At 38.2% G+C, this 13481-nt stretch overlaps 1 protein-coding gene across 1 annotated transcript in view; it reads right to left on the bottom strand.

Annotated features, from left to right (window-relative positions):
* AGBL4 (AGBL carboxypeptidase 4) overlaps window positions 1-13481 on the bottom strand; it is a 1467749-nt gene that overhangs the window by 337088 nt on the left and 1117180 nt on the right. The window contains exon 6 of the mRNA XM_044945032.2: window positions 12636-12675. Coding sequence (XP_044800967.1) covers window positions 12636-12675 — 40 coding nt within the window. The remainder of the gene's footprint in view (window positions 1-12635; window positions 12676-13481) is intronic.

Raw genomic sequence — 13481 nt, 5'->3', positions numbered from 1 at the left:
CCTCTGTCCATGGGATTTCCCAGGTGAGAATACTGGGGTGGGTTGCCATTTCCTTCTCCTGACCCTAGGATTGAACCAGAGTCTCTTGCATTTCCTGCATTTGGCAGGTGGATTTTTTTTACCAACTGAGCCACCAGGGAATGTCAGGCCTCAATTTATCCACCATGGATGATTTTTATAACTCAACTCTCAGCCAATTAGCACAGTAGCTTTCCCTGTACCCAGATACTTGTTTAAAGATGAAGTCATAATGACCCAATCACAGAATGAAGCAACAGAGATTCTGTTGGGACTTCTGGATGAGCGTCTCTTGCTTTTTCCTACTTGACTGGAATTTGGGAGAATGTACATTCTGCCATCCTGAGACAATATGTGGCCTGGAAATGCAGTTAAGAGCAAATTGAGTTAAGAGAAGAAGAAAAACAAGCTGGGTCACAGGAGCTCTATATCAAGATTCACAGAAAGGCAGATTTATTTCTGGATTACCTATGAACTAATGAATTACTTATTTTTGCCTAAGGCAATTTAGGTTGTGTTTAAAGACTCCTACTTATATAATTCCTAATTTCCCCTTTTTTGTATTGTATTTCAGTTCCTCTTGGCCTGCATTCAGTCTGATGGCCAAGGTCTTGCTAGCTCCTTCTTTACCTGACCAACCTCATGCTGATTAGCTATGGCATTTTGGATACCATGCCTCCGAATCCCCTTCTCAGAGCACAGTCCACCCACCTGGATACTTCAAGATGGGGCCCTTGATCCCTTCTCATTAACCTCCTCACCTGAGTCCTGGGATATGGCATCCTATAAAGATTTCCCAGGAGAAATATTCTAGGAACATAGTAATTAGTTTGTCTCCAGGCGACTATGAGAACAAACACATTTCTCTCTGCCTTTAAATGTTTTTCAGATTCTAAAATTTGTTTACTTAGATTTAATAAATCTTCTGAATAACACCCGATGCTGTTGTTTTTCATTGTTGACAAGAATGATGTAGGTTGGTGGATGGAAGTGGGAATGTAAATTGATACAACCTTTCTGGAAAATGAGTTGGCAGTAAGACTTAATAATTCCTTAAACATATTAATGCTCTTTGGCCCAGCAATTCTACTTTTAAAATGGCCAAAAATAAAACTTATGCAAAAGAAGTAAAAGTTTTTTTCACAAATAATTTTATGATAGAGTCATTTATAAGAGAAAAACATCTGGATATAGCACAAACGTACAACAATAAGACATGTATTTTTGTAAGCCAGGCTACATATAAAAGATGGAAGAGTCTAGAGCTTTTAAAAATAAGTATGCCTTTAAAATGCTCATAAAATGTTCATGGATCTAAGTAATTCCATCCCTAGTAATTTATCTTGAGACAATAACCTAAAATGTAGACACAAATATATACACAAAGGTTGATAAATTATTCATAAGATGGAAAAATAAAATCAAGTTAAATATACAACATCATTGGCATGAGAAAATATTTCTGTTGTAATAGTAAGTGAAAAATCAGGATAAAATTTTATATTCTATATGATCTCAACTATGTAAAACAAAATTAAACATGCATAGGAAAAAGGCAAAGAAGTAAATGTGTTGAAATATTAAACAGTGATTGCCTCTGGGAGATAACTTATCTATGTTTTTCAAAATTTGCACCATGGGCATGTGCTATCTTTTAATAGAGAAAGTTATTATAAAAAGATGGTAAGTATGTAAACTACATAGTGACATGAAGATTGTTTATGAAATAATGTTAAGTGAAAAAAGATGTACATAAAAACTTACTGTGATTGCAATTATGTAAATATGTTTCTGCATATAGACAAGAACTGAAAAGGAAAATGTATAAATAGAATTAGGTTCTGTATTGTGCTTAGGCAGAGAAGGCAATGGCACCCCACTCTAGTACTCTTGCTTGGAAAATCCCATGGACAGAGGAGCCTGTTAGGCTGCAATCCATGGGGTCGCTAAGAGTCAGATACGACTGAGCGACTTCACTTTCACTTTTCACTTTCATGCATTGGAGAAGGAAATGGCAACCCACTCCAGTGTTCTTGCCTGGAGAATCCCAGGGATGGGGGAGCCTGGCAGGCTGCTGTCTATGGGGTCACACAGAGTTGGACATGACTGAAGTGACTTAGCATTGTGCTTAGGCTGTGGGACTAGGAACAATTTATTTATCTCCTTTGAAGATCTCTTTAAAGTTGTTTAAATGATGTACATGCAGTTTTTGAACCATCCTCCCAGTGCATATCCACTGTGCCGCTAACTGCTGGCTGTGAGGTCAGCAGTTCCCTGACTTGGCTTCTCTCCTGGTTGTGGCCACCCTGGACTGGCTCCACAGGCTATGCGGGCTCTGAAGATGGCCGTGAAGCAGGAATAACGGCTAGTTTGGGCTCTCTTGTTCCTATAGTCTTCAGAGTGGCTACATTTACATCATGGGGGACTTTCATTGGCGATAAAGTCCAAAGTTGTTATGTAATGATCAGCAGGTTTAGTCTATCACCATATAACCTAGGTATTGTTTTAACAAAGTTAAGAGGGGATAAAAAATTTTTTTGTGCATATTTGCAATAAGAAACCATTCTAGCTGGCATTTTTTCTGGAGGTTTCTGCAATATTTTAGGAAATCAATTGTCTTTTCAGGATGTAGCCTCGTTAGTGGAAAAGACCCATGCCTGTGATGTCTCCGACATTTCACACTTTCCTTATCAACAGCAAAGTAGGTCAGCTTTAATTCTGTCTGAGAAAGAAGATTCTGTGGGCCAATATCACACAGGAAGTAGTATTCTTATGTAGCAATAGAAAAAGCAACAGTCTGATACAGAATCAGAGCAAGCTGGATTTGAATTCTGACTCTGCTGCTAAGTTGCTTCAGTCCTGTCGGACTCTGTGCAACCCCATAGACGGCAGCCCACCAGACGGCTCCTCCGTCTCTGGGATTCTCCAGGCAAGAACCCTGACTCTAGCATGTACTTATTAACTGCATTTATGTGGGCAATTCTAATTGTGTAGCACCTTCATTTCTCATCAGCAAATCAGGAAAGACTATGCCTGTTTAATGGGACAGTGGGGGAAATTGTGTGAAAAATATATGTGAAGTGTCTAACACAGTTCTGACACTGAATGCTGATGTTTAGATACTTCCTAAATCTGTCCTTTTAGTCTATACCATCAAAAAGTTAATGAGCATTTGACAAGGTGCCAAGATAAATCAATAAGAGAAAGAACAGTTTTTCCAACAAATGGTGCTAGCAAAACTGGACAATCACACGCAAATAGTCCTATCTCATATCATACAAAAATTAGCTCATAGGAGTATATCATTGTGACATTAGGCAATGTTTTCTTGGATATGATGCCAAAAGCATAAGCAATAAAGTAGATAAATTGAACTTCATCAAAATAAAAAATTTTTTTTGGTTTATTTTAAATGCCATCAAGCAAATGAAAAGAACCCATGGAACAGGAAAACATATTTTAAAATTACGTATCTGACAAAAGACTATTCTGTACTCAGAATAGTATTTAAAAACTTTTACAACTCAATGATAAAAAGACAAATGTAACCTAATTGATATGAGGAGGGGGAAATAACTTGCTGACATTTTTCCAAAAAAGATACACAAATGGCAAATAAGCACATTAAAACATATTCAACGTCATAAGTCATTGGGAAAATGCAAACCAAAACTATTATGTGATACTGCTTCATACCCACTAGGATGACTATAAATGAAAAGATTGATAATAACAAGTGTTAGAGAGGATGGGGAGAAATTGGAAGCACCCTATGTTGCTGATGAGAATGTAAATGACACAGCTAATTTAGAAAACACTTTTGCAGTTTCTCAAAATGTTTACCTTGACACTTACCAAATGATCCAGCCATTCATTTCCTAGATATATGTCCAAGAGAACTCAAAACATGGTTTTTACTTGTTCACAAATGTTTATGGCCCCAGTGCACCAGCCCCAAGCATCCAGTATCGTGCATCGAACCTGGGCTGGCAACTCGTTTCATACATGATATTTGGTATGGGGAGGGAGGAGGGAGGAGGGTTCAGGATGGGGAACACATGTATACCTGTGGCGGATTCATTTTGATATTTGGCAAAACTAATACAATTATGTAAAATTTAAAAATAAAATAAAATTAAACAAACAAACAAACAAAAAATGTTTATGGCAACATTATCCACAATAGCCAAGAAATGTAGACAACTGAAATGTTCATCAATAGATGAATGGATAAACAAATTATGATACATCAATTCAATGGAATATTATTTGGCAATAAAAAGGAGTGAAGAACTGATACATGCTAGAGTATGGATGGACCTTGAAAACATGTTAAGTAAAAAGAGAATCCGGTCACAAAAGGCCACATACTGTATAATTTCATTTATATGAGACATCTAGAATAGGCAAATCCATAGAGATAAAAAATAAAGTAGTGGTTGCAGGGCCTAGGGGAAGGCAAAAATGGGGGATGACTGTTAATGGGTACAGAGTTTCTTTCTGGAGTAATAAAAATGTTCTGGAATTAGTGGTGATTGTACAATTCTGTAAATGTACTGAAACCACTACATGGTACACTTTATGTAATGTAAATGGTGCACTTTAAAGGATGGATTTTATGGATGTGAATTGTATCTCAGTAAAGCTGTTATTTTTATTTAACGCTATGATCAGGACTTTGATGGTGGGAACATAAAAATCTTTCTAGAAGTGTAAAAAGGTATATTCACCATTGCCAAATATTCTAGCCTTTCTCACTGCATTGCCCTTTCGTGTAGGAAGAGTCAACATCTCTACCCTGTTGAATTAGAAGTTGTCATATGAGTTGCTTTGACCAAGGAAAATAGGGCAAGAGTGACCCTTTCTAAAAATTTTTAAGAGAAGGTACATGACTCGCTCGCTCTCCTTTCCCTCTGCCATGATGACCCAATGGCAGGGGCTGTCAGTACTTTCCTGCAATCCCACGTATTCTCCTGGCACTTATTATTTCTGCACATATTGAATACTTTCCAATTGCTGACATCTGCAAATTTCTCTTGAGGACTTTCTCTGGCCACTGGAATCTGCTGTGTCCACACATCAAGCAGATTAGAAGTGTCAGGAAATTAACACCACCACCCTCACTCCCACGCCTGTGCCCTTCAGGAATATCTCTGAGGCTTATTTTCTACTGACTTCCAGGGTTCTCCTGAAGGATTAAATTCCAGTTACCAACAGTTGTAGCTTGCTTGATAATGAATCTTTCTTAACTTTCTTTTCCTTTTCCCAAATCTTACTTCATCTCTCAAGGTCTCTGGGATCACCTCCTAAATAAACTATTGAAATGAAAATCTTTGTCTCAAGTTTGACTTCTTAGGGAACCCAAACTGAGACACAGCAATGTTCCAAATAGAGGATGCTTGGCCAGCTGGATGCCAGAGTGAAGATGATGTAGAGCAGAACTTATGCCAGCCCATGAGAGACATGTATCAAAAGTAAAAAATACAGCAATACTTTTTAAGTCTCTGTAATTTTGACATCATTCTTACTCCAATGTAATGTAGACTGTCATGACTAGTAAACTATGTATTCCTTTTCTTAGTAATTCTCATTCTAGGAATTTTTCCTCAAGAAACAATGAAAGATGCACACAAACATATTTATACAAGAATGTTCACTGTGGTGTTATTTATAACTAAATCATCAGGGATAATTTAATATGCAGTAATTTTAGAAGGCAATGGCAACCCACTCGAGTATTCTTGCCTGGGAAAATCCCACAGGCAGAGGAGCCTGGTAGGCTGCAGTCCTTGGGGTTGCAAAGGAGTGGGACATGACTTAGAGACTATGCCAAACCAATATATAACAAGAGATAAATTTAAAATAGAATGTGTTTCAGCTATATAAAAGTCCCTCTTTGAGAACATTTAATAACATTGAAAATGTTCACATTATATTCAAATGTAACAGTTTATATAGATCATTATAAATTTAAAAAACTACATATGTATTTGTATGCTGCTGCTAAGTCACTTCAGTCGTGTCCGACTCTGTGTGACCCCATAGACGGCAGCCCACCAGGCTCCCCCTTCCCTGGGATTCTCCAGGCAAGAACATTGGAGTGGGTTGCCATTTCCTTCTCCAATGCTCGAAAGTGAAAAGTGAAAGTGAAGTCACTCAGTTGTGTCCGACTCTTCGCGACCCCATGGACTGCAGCCTACCAGGCTCCTCCATCCATGGGATTTTCCAGGCAAGAGTACTGGAGTGGGGTGTCATTGCCTTCTCTGATATATTTGTATATTTTTACCACCAGATTGATAAAAGAGACTGCTACTTTTGTTTATATACATGCAAAAAGTAGCAGTCTCTTTTATCAATCTGGTGGTAAAAATTTTACCTGGATTGGAGAAAAATATTTGCTCATATTGCCTCCCTTCTATTGAAGAGGTTATAATAGAATAAACCTTCAAAAAGTAAGGAAAAAACTATAGTTGGTCTTCTGGGCCAAATGAGTAAATAAGTTCATGCTTCAGTAAACCCATTCATTCCCATTAAATGGTAATTTTGAATAATACATGAAAAAAGAAATGAAAATATATAGCTGGGCTGCATTGCAAGAGACATATCTCCATGAAACTGAAAAGCACAAATGCAAAATGCTATACATGCTCCTGAGGCTACTTGCTTGTTGATATCTGGATCTAGAAGCAGGCAGTAGCTGCTGAAATTTGGACTCCTGTGAGACTCATTAAAGTGTTCTATAGGAGATGAGGACCAGAGATAAGGTCTTCCGCTTAGAACAAGGACCACGGGTGGGGCTTCCTAGTTATGGAAGGAGCCTAGAAAAATAAAAGCCTGGTGTAGAATTTTCTGGGAGATAGCTCCTATGTGCTATATAGGCCTAGAGAAGTGAGGGATATAGACATAGCAATCAGAAGCAATGCCAAGCTATCCTGCTGACTTTTTGTCACTGGATCTGACACATCCCCAATATCTGTAAGGTTCTGTACTGAAATTATGGATAGAGTCAACTGTAAAAACCAACATATAGGGATATTGGGCATAGTGGGAGATTTTTCTTTTGGGGGGGTCAGGGATGGGGACAAAGAGTAACAGAAAACTTCCTTCTCAAAGTGATATTACAAATTAAAATTTCAAAATGCATGAAGAAATTAAAGCTAAAAGCGATACTAAACAAAATCAACAGTTATAACTTGAATTCACTCCAGATGAAACTTATTTTATAAAAGAGTCAAAGCTTTTAAAATAAGCATATTGAGGATGTTTGAAGAAACAAATGAAGACAGAATAAGAAATTATGAAACAGAATAGGCAGAAATAAAATGAGAGCAGGTGGATATGAACAAAATTAGAAATCTCAAAATTAAAAATAGATAGTCATTGAAATATTGAAAAAGACAGGAAAAAATCTAGACTAGATATGGTCAAAAAGTGAATATGAATTCAAGTTACTTTTGGGTAACTCAGAATCAGTGCATTAAAATAAAATTATAAAAAATTATGAAAAGTCAGTAAAGAACCATGGAGGGCAACTTGAGAAAATCCAACATTCATCTAAAGAAATTATTAAAGAGGAGGATTGAAGGGAAGGCAACATTTGAAGAGGTATTTGCTGATAATTTCTCGAAATTAAAGAAAGACATTGATTCTCAGGCAGAAAGTGTACTCAGAGTACCAAGAAGGGTAAATAGAAATAAATTCACATCTAGACTTATTAAAATTAAAAAGTAGAGCATAAAGATCAAAAGGAAAAATCTTTTAGCCTACCCAAGAAAAGATAAGTTACTGCAAACAAATAATGGCAGACTTCTCACTAGCAACTATGGATGTCAGGAAAAAAAGAAAATAAATCCTCAAAGTACAAAGGGAAATCTTCCTCAAGCTATAATTTATACCTAGCCAAACTATTATTCCAAAGAGAAGTCAAAATAAGGACAAATACAGATTAAGATAGCTTCCCATGGACTCTCACTAAAATAGCTATTAAAGGATCCACTTTAGTAAGGTAACAGGAAAATCTTGAGATGTAATTAATAGGAGAACACAAAAATTTATAAGCTGTGTAGGAAAAGTCAAATGGGTCTTCATCATCATCATCATTGCTTTTCTTTTTTGAAAAAGTTTAACTTAAAAGTCTAAATGATAATAACTAGGTGGTGACAGGGCAGTATTTAATAGGTAGTTAAAGCATGCTAAGGCTCTTTTTGTGGCTGAAAGAATGACTTTAGATATTTTGAATAACTTCAGACTTTGAAAAAAAAAAGGATAGTCAAGTATATTTCTAAAAGGTAAACAGTTAAGGTTAGAAACAAAATCTGTAGCATTAAAATCTAGAGATGGGGTAACAAAATAGGTAATATATAAAACATAGTGTATTCTGGTGGTTCAGATGGTAAAGAATCTGCCTGCAATGCAGGAGACCCCAGTTTGATCCCTGGGTTGGGAAGATCTCCTGGAGAAGAAAATGCCAACCTACTTCAGTATTCTTGCCTGAAGTATTTAATGAACAGAAGAGTCTGGCAGCCTACAGTCCATGGTGTTTGAAAATAGACAGACATGACTGATAGACTAACATTTTTCACTTTCAGTCCAAATTAAGGCAAGGTAAAAGAAAAAAGAAAAGAAATGATAAACAGAAAGCACAAATATGGCAGTAGAAGTATGTCCAAATATATTTGTACTTATAATAAATGTAAACAGATTAAATTCACCTGTCATAAGGCATGGATTATTAGATTTTATTAAAAAGAAAAGATAATTGTATTTTCAAAAGATAAACATAAATGGGACAAGGTAAATGATATCTCCCTACCAATTATGAGACAATATTAAAATTAAGATTTATTGTAAGCAAGACATGGGGTTTTAATGCAGATTAACAGTGATAGACAAATAGTACAGTACAGAAAGCTCAGAAACAGATTCTGTATATAGGAAAGCTGATATTTGACAGATGTGTAACTGCTAATAATCGGAGAAAGGATGAACTAGTTATTATATGGTATTGAGATAATGGGCTATCCATATGTAAATAAGAAATTAAATCCCTAATTCATATCATACACAATGTTCAGTAATGTAAATGAGATAAATACCCGAATGTGATGTAAAACTTGACAACTTTTAGAATACAGGAGAATATGATACTCAGGTAGGGAAGGACTTCTTAAGTCACAAAAGCAAAGCTCATCAAGCAGTATTCACATATTCAACTATGCTAAAATTAAAAAAGAAACTTCCATAAATCAGAAAACACAAGCCATCATCTTGAAGAAGATATTTGCAATGCATATTAAGCAACAAAGTATCAATATGCAAACTAATAAAGAATTAAAAATCAATAAACAGTAGCAACCCAACAGGAAATGGACAAATGATATGAAAAGTCAGTTCACAAAAGAAACCAAAGTGGCCAATAAACATATAAAAAGATATTCAATCCCACCAGTAATCAGGGAAACATAGATTATAAAAACAGTGGTGGACTTCCTTTTTGGTCCAATGGTTAGGAATCTGCCTTACAATGCAGGAGAAGTGGCTGGGGAACTAAGATCCCACAAGCCTCAGAGCAAATAAGCCTAAACACCACAACGAGAGGGTCCAAACACCACAAGGAAAGATCCTACATGATGTAACAAAGATTCTGTGTGCCACAATTAAGACCCAAAGCAGTCAAATAAATAAACAATTAAAACAAATAAAATCAATGGGATAACATTTCACATTTATCATGACAACCAGTAAAAATTCACGTTTGATGATTTCAAGTGTGGAGGATTCAGAGAAATGGGAACTATCGTACTTTGCTGTTGTTATAGTTTGAAGTATAAATTTGTTCAACTACTTTAGAAAACAACGGGCCACTATATAGTAAATTTGAAGATGCATATAATCAGTAATTCCTCTCCAAGTTATATGCTCAAGATAAATTCTCATTCTTATGCATAAAATGGCTCTAATAGCATTGTTTAAAATTGCAAAAAATTGGAAATAATCTAAATCACGATCAATAAAATGAAAAAAAGAAATTGTGATAGAATTATAAGTGAAATTCTATATAGCAGTTAAAAACAATTGAACCAGAGCCACATGTATCTACGTGAATGAATCTTTACAATATAAGGAGAGAAAAATTACAGAATGACATTTATAGTGTGACATCATTTATAGGAATTTGTAAAACAATGCCAGTTAAAGCAGTTATACACTGAATTTATTACAGTGGTTACCTATTGGGTGAAAGGGGAGAGATGCAATCAGCGAGGAGTGCAGGGAAGTCTCAACTAGATCTGTATTTTTTAAAATAGGGAACTGTGTAGCATAGACGGTACAACGTTGATGTGATAAAACCAAGGTGTTTGGTGGGGGAGGGCAGTAAATGACCCTTCCTTTTATCTCTACTCTTTTCTGTATATTCAAAATTATTCGCAATAAATGAAATAGTTTAAAGAAGATAACGCAAATTTTCAAGTCTTCCAAATTGCCAGCCAGCATTTCTGAAGGCTACTAGTTGATGACAAGAGGCAGCATCAGACTGCAGTTCTGTGTTAATGGTCTGGTGAGGCGTGCAAACAAGCTAGCGCCTCCCACTGGCAGCCCAGAGAGGTAGCATGCCCCTTGCTAGCCGCGGCGGCTTCTGGGGAAGTGGGGAATGGGGGTGACTTTGAGAGTGAGAGACAGTTACAATAGTGATGCTGACATGGACTCGAGTGTCTAGATAATACCTAGTCTGGTAATCCTTTCTAGCCTTTCTTAGGCATGATACACATGGCTAATATTTGTCTGGCACACTGGAGTAGAGAGAGGCTATACTCCCTTGGGGGCTCAGTTTCCCCGGGACCTGTGGATCAGTATCTCACAAGTGCATATCTTACAGTACCACACAGATGTAGCCTACGTACAGTACTGCACACTTGTGTGACACAAAACGCCTTTTGAAAAGATTTGACCCAGAAAATAATCTTTTCTCACCTAAAAGTAGGGAACAGTATAAACCATTACAAACTCGGGCGGTGCTTAACAGTTTGCCCAAAAGGAGTGCACCGAGTCACAACTATTCTGCTTGAGTTTGTGCCGTTGCAATTAAGAACAGAAAGAGCTAGTGCAAAAGAAATGCAGTTAACAAGAGTCTAAAAGTTTCCTTCTCAAGCAACTGAAGACAGATCAAGAACCCTCTCCAACTCATATGTCAGCATCATGTCAAGCTGTGACCCGATGAGACTGGGATGTGAAAGCCGGCAAACTAGGTCCGCATATGTGGAGCAGAACAAAGCACAACCACGAAGGAGAGCAGCCAACGAGACAAGACAAAGATAATCCCTTACCAGCACCTTAGCGGGAAGGGATTGGTATATCACCCAACAGCCACTGTAGTTAGGTTAGCTCATGATTTGGAATTTCTATAATTATATACATGCTAAACACAGTTCATTCTATGGATTATATTGTACATTTTCAAACCAGTTAATCTTTGTTCTTCCAAAGTCTCAAGTTTAAGGAGCTCTATTAGGTGGACTATAATAAGGTCACCTGAACTGGGTAGATCCAACTAACATTTGTAATCATTGTTTTACACCTCAGTTACATAGATAGATAACCAGCCTCTGTGCTGAGACAGTACTTGCAAAGGACAATTTCTCAGTCTCCTTGTAAGTGAGCCAACTGACCCTGGATACAGTAACAGGCTGGGTGTAAGGCAGGGATGCCATGGCACAGCTATACTGGTTACTAAAATGCTGAAAAACCTCCATATTTGTTGGTAATTAGCCACTCCTAGAGCACCCCCCACAACCCATGTGACCACTCTGTTACACTAGTCCTTTTCCCAGAACACCATCTCCCCCTAGTCCAGTAACCAAAGCGCTAATGCCCAGCATAGTAGGGAGTCACCAGGGCCGTTAAACATTTTGAACATCACCAATGGATAAAGACGAACCACCATACCCACTCTTGAATGTTTATTGCTGGCACCATCGTCCCTTTGGATTCCAAGAGAGAACAGCATCTCTTGTTGGGCAGTTTTGCCTCAAGGTCCCAAATCAAAATAAAATACCTTCTCATGGACTAAATGCTCAACTTCTCTCCAGGCTAGATGCCAGTCTTGGGGGAAGAAAGAACTTTTTAATCCAAGGGCCACAGCTTTTTTGGGGGACTTGTCCTTCCTAAAGGTGAGTGACAAAAGTCACAGGAGACCAAACCTGATCACTTGCCCAGACTGGCTTTTCTTCATGAGCTGTCTTCCTTTCATTTCATGCCATTTACAAGGCAGCTTCCCCATTCACCATGATTTTAACATTTCTCGGGAGACTAAGACAATTCCTTAACATCTGGATCCACTGAGGGATCTGGGGAGAACTTGGCCCTGGAATATGCAGCAACATCATAGTATCACCCCGCCATATGCAGAGTCAAGAGAAGGCAGCACAGAGCTGGGGAAGAGAAAAGAAACTGCCTGTAGGGTAGGGGACAGGGAGGAGAAGGATCATTCCTGATGCAGGAATTCTGCTGTTGAATCAGGGAGCCAAAGGAACAGGACACAAATTGCATTGGGATAAGCAACCAGGCATTGCTCTGGGAAACAAGGGAAAAGACAAAGCAGAATGGCCACATCTACTCACTGGGGCTGGTTATCGTCAGGAGATCAAGCTGCCGCTGTTGCTGCAAAGGAAAACACACTGTGAGACAACTGATTTAAGCCAGAGTTAAACTCGTTGCTTAGGGGTCAGGGTGGACATGCAAGGGGGATGTTCAGACATGCAGAGCAGGGCATGCTATGGAGAAGGTGATGGGCTCATGGTTCCGCAGAGAGGCCTTGCGTCCTAGAGACCAGGAGGGATGGATGGCCTTTCTGGTCAGAGCTGTCAAATTCATCTATACTAAGGGAAAATGATGCCCTGAGAGGAATGTGGCTTACCTATAGCCACAAAGAAAGTCCCTTTCCAGACTCCCAGCCAAGGCTCATCCCTCTGGACCAGGAAGCCTTAGATTTCTCCCTGCTCACACTGGCTATCCTGGTTAAGTGCCTGATATCCTGGCAACCCTCTTTGCCTTGTCCTTAGTCACTGTCAGCCTCCTTTCTAACCATGATACTCCCGAGGGCTGGTTTATTTATTAACTCTGCTCAACAATGCTATGACAGTTTCCATTACTGATGATGAAACCATTCCTTCTCTAACTGAATCCTCATCTCTTTGTGCCATTGCAACATTCATAGAAAATAATATCTGTCAGGTACACCAGGCACTAGATGAAGCCGCTTATGTTTGGAGGCAACTGGCCCTGACCCTAAGGGCTGAAGTGATCAACATCTCAGTAGGCTTACCCCGCCCCCATCACACCACACCTATGGGGAAGCTCAGTCCTGAACTGGATGTCATGGGAAACTGAGGGTGGAGAAGAAGGCATTGGAGGCTGAGGATGGGGCAGTGGTAAGTAACTCTCTTAAAGACTTGTTTTTTAAAATT

The sequence above is a fragment of the Bubalus bubalis genome, chromosome 6, assembly GCF_019923935.1.
Source record: "Bubalus bubalis isolate 160015118507 breed Murrah chromosome 6, NDDB_SH_1, whole genome shotgun sequence".
NCBI classification, from domain to species: Eukaryota; Metazoa; Chordata; class Mammalia; order Artiodactyla; family Bovidae; genus Bubalus; species Bubalus bubalis.
Note: the sequence above shows the minus strand (reverse complement) of the source record. Positions and strands in the feature narration are given on the sequence as shown.